The sequence below is a fragment of the Gopherus evgoodei genome, chromosome 1 (assembly GCF_007399415.2).
Source record: "Gopherus evgoodei ecotype Sinaloan lineage chromosome 1, rGopEvg1_v1.p, whole genome shotgun sequence".
Taxonomy (NCBI): domain Eukaryota; kingdom Metazoa; phylum Chordata; order Testudines; family Testudinidae; genus Gopherus; species Gopherus evgoodei.
In genome coordinates this window covers 854,943-858,015 of record NC_044322.1, presented here as the reverse complement: position 1 = coordinate 858,015, position 3,073 = coordinate 854,943, and the positions used below count along the sequence as shown (strand labels likewise).

At 43.6% G+C, this 3,073-nt stretch overlaps 1 protein-coding gene across 1 annotated transcript; it reads right to left on the bottom strand.

Moving 5' to 3' along the window:
* Positions 1 to 1,379: 1,379 nt before the first annotated feature.
* On the bottom strand, positions 1,380 to 2,315 carry LOC115645518 (olfactory receptor 51G2-like). The gene has a single exon (XM_030550290.1). It carries the CDS (start codon positions 2,313 to 2,315, stop codon positions 1,380 to 1,382), a length of 936 nt encoding a protein of 311 aa, XP_030406150.1.
* Between the last annotated feature and the right edge of the window lie 758 nt (positions 2,316 to 3,073).

Below are 3,073 nucleotides of genomic sequence, written 5' to 3'. Positions count from 1 at the left end.
TGAGGGACCTATCCTCCATGAATTTATCTAGTTCTTTTTTGGACCCTGTCATAGATTTGGCCTTCACAACATCTTGTGGGTTCCAGGACTAGCTGCTCCAAGAAGCAGTCCTTTACGATATCAAGAAACTGTCTCTGCATCCACTTCCTTTCACATATAGTGCCACTCCCCCACCAGCATGACCTGTTCTTTTCTTTCAATAGATTTTGTACCCTGGTATTACGGTGTCTCATTGATCATCCTTATTCCACCAAGTTTCTGTGATGGCTATTATATCAATACCCTCATTTAATATGAGGCGCTCTAGTTCACCCATCAGATTATTTAGTTTTCTGCATTACATGATGTAATTGCATGGGACATTTTTTTTAATTTGACTATTTCTCAACAGATCCTACCTGTATTTTATCATCTTCCATCCTCACCTCCTTACCAGGACATAGAGAATCTCCATTAATCAATCCTCCCTAACAGATGTCATTGTCCAAACGACGTGCTCCTCAGCACCTGTCAGCTTTCTTCCAGCCATTAGTTTAAAAACTGCTCTACAAGTTACTTAATGTGAAGCACCAGCAATCTGGTTCCATTTTGGCTTAGGTGGAGCCCATCTTTCCTGTATAGGCTCCATCATTCACAAAAGTTTCCCCATTTCCTAATAACACATGTAGCACTGCTCTGCCTCGGTGGCATTACACTCAGATGGGGGTGGACTCATCAGGTGTGCAGTGCACAGTCTTCAATGGAAGAGGAGCTGCCTAAATGACTGAGTCTGGGGCTCCTGCTTTAATCATGTATCTGACACGACTCAGTCACATGCACCTGGCTGAGGGCACAGGGAAAGGGGGGTGACCGTGTCACTTAAATAGCTCCTGTCCACAACTGGTGCAGTCTGGATCATGCAGTATCCAGAGTGCTCAGGAAGGGTGAGGACTGGAACTGCAGAACAGCTCTACAGTTTTTCCCCTGGTTCATAGATGTTTAACCGAAGATGGAACAGTGAAAAGTCAGGTATAATGGAAACAACATCCACATTCTTTCTCTTTATTGACTCTGTCAAGAGGAAATCTGAGGTCGGAGCAGGCACCAATACAGCTCTTTATAAGCAAACATCACACTGGTCCACTGGCTCTCCATGAACACAGACATATTGTAAAAGCTGCTACCTGCCTTGGTCTCCTTCCCCCACTGTGTTAGGCTCCCTCACCAGCCCCTCTCCCATTCTTCTAGGCCTTAAACCATGTCTGAACCTCTCTTTATAGAGTGGAGTTCACTAGATCGTGTTATCTCAGGTGTAAGGTCCTGAATAGAATAGGTGCTCGTGGCCTGTGTTTTTCATCTCTCATGTCACTGGCCCTGGAGCCAAGTGATGGACTGACCCTTCATTTGAAGAATACCCTGATTATCCTCGCATGAAGGTGTTTGTTTTTCATGCTGTACACAATTGGGTTCATAAGTGATGGGACAAACAAACAGAAGTATCCCAGGAGAAGGCTGAGCAATGGAGGAGAGCCCTTCCCAAATCTGTGTATCACACCCAAGCCAATCCGTGGTGTGTAGAAGAGGAGGACAGCACAGAGGTGGGAGACACATGTGTTCAGGGCCCTAAGGCACTCCGCATGGGACGTGACTTTCAGCACTGTTTTGAGGATCATAACATACGAGAGGAAGATGAACAGTGAATCCAACCCTACCACTGTAACTGTAAGGAAGAAGCCATAGATGTAGTTGACTATGATGTCTGAACAAGCCGTCTTAATAACGTCCTGGTGCAGGCAGTAGCAATGGGAGAGGACATTGGCTCGACAATATTGGAACCGTTTAAGGAGAAAGGGGAGTGGGAATATTAAAGACACCCCTCTTAGCCCAAACACCAGTCCCATCTTTCGAAGTCTTGGCAGGGTTAAGATAGAAGCATATCTCAGTGGGTTACAGATAGCAACGAAGCGATCAAAGGCCATCAACAGGAGTACTGATGATTCAATGAATGAAAGTGAGTGAATGAAGAATAGCTGGGCAAAACAAGCATCCAGACTGATCTCCCTAGAGTTAAACAAGAATATACCCAGTGTTGTAGGCATGGTGGCTATCGACAAGGCAAGGTCTGTGATGGCCAACATGGAAAGGAAAATGTACATGGGCTCATGGAGGCTTGGATCTGTTTTTATAATGAACAAAATGACTGAATTTCCTACTATTGAAATAACATACATTAAGCAGAAGGTGACAGAGATCCAGAGATGGACATCTTCCTGCCCAGGTATCCCGGTGAGAAGGAACACTGCAGAGCTGAATTCAGTGTCATTGACAGCTAACATAATGTCCTGAACAGGTCTAAGGAGTTTTGAAATATCATTCCTGAAAGAAAAAAAATCCCATGAGACTAGATGATATTTAACGAGACATCTTTCTGACCTCAGTGCAAGTCTAGAGACTCCCAGGAGCTTAAGGTAGATAAGCTAAAGCATGGTCTTGGATTTACACCATCGATAGAAACATAGGCATTGCCAGACTAGATCAGACCTGTAGTCCATCTGGCCTCGATTCAAATGCACAGTAGCAGATAGTTCAGAAGAAGATTAAAGAATCCCTGAAATAGGCAGCTATGAGATAACCTGCTCCCAAGGAAAGTTTCTCCCCGAGGCCCAGTAATTAGACGTATATTGTAGTACAAATTAGGAAGGTTTAGAGCCCTTCTGAGAGTTTTTTTATTAAGTCTTCACTAGTGTAATTGGATTTTCTGCTTACTCATATAAAGATCCAGTCCCTGTTTGAAACCTGTTAAGCTCTTAGGCCTATTGATATTCTTAAGCAAAAGTCAAAATTTAGCCTACAACTAAGATAAAAAACACAGAACAAGCAAGAATGCTTTAGTAGAATTTAGTAGCAAGGACATTGACAATTGTAAACAATTGATAAGCTTATATGGTCAATGCCTGCCTAGTAACTCAGCTCCTAGAACAGAACAAACTCTCCCTTCATAGCTCACCGGATTTCTGTAAGCACTCATCCCTACCCACCCATCCCTCCTCCTTCTCCCATAAGGTAGTCATAAACTTTTGATGCAATTAGGATA

Coding starts and splice junctions, on each gene's coding strand:
- LOC115645518 (XM_030550290.1), bottom strand. CDS start 2,315: ATGTTAGCTGTCAATGACACTGAATTCAGCTCTGCAGTGTTCCTTCTC.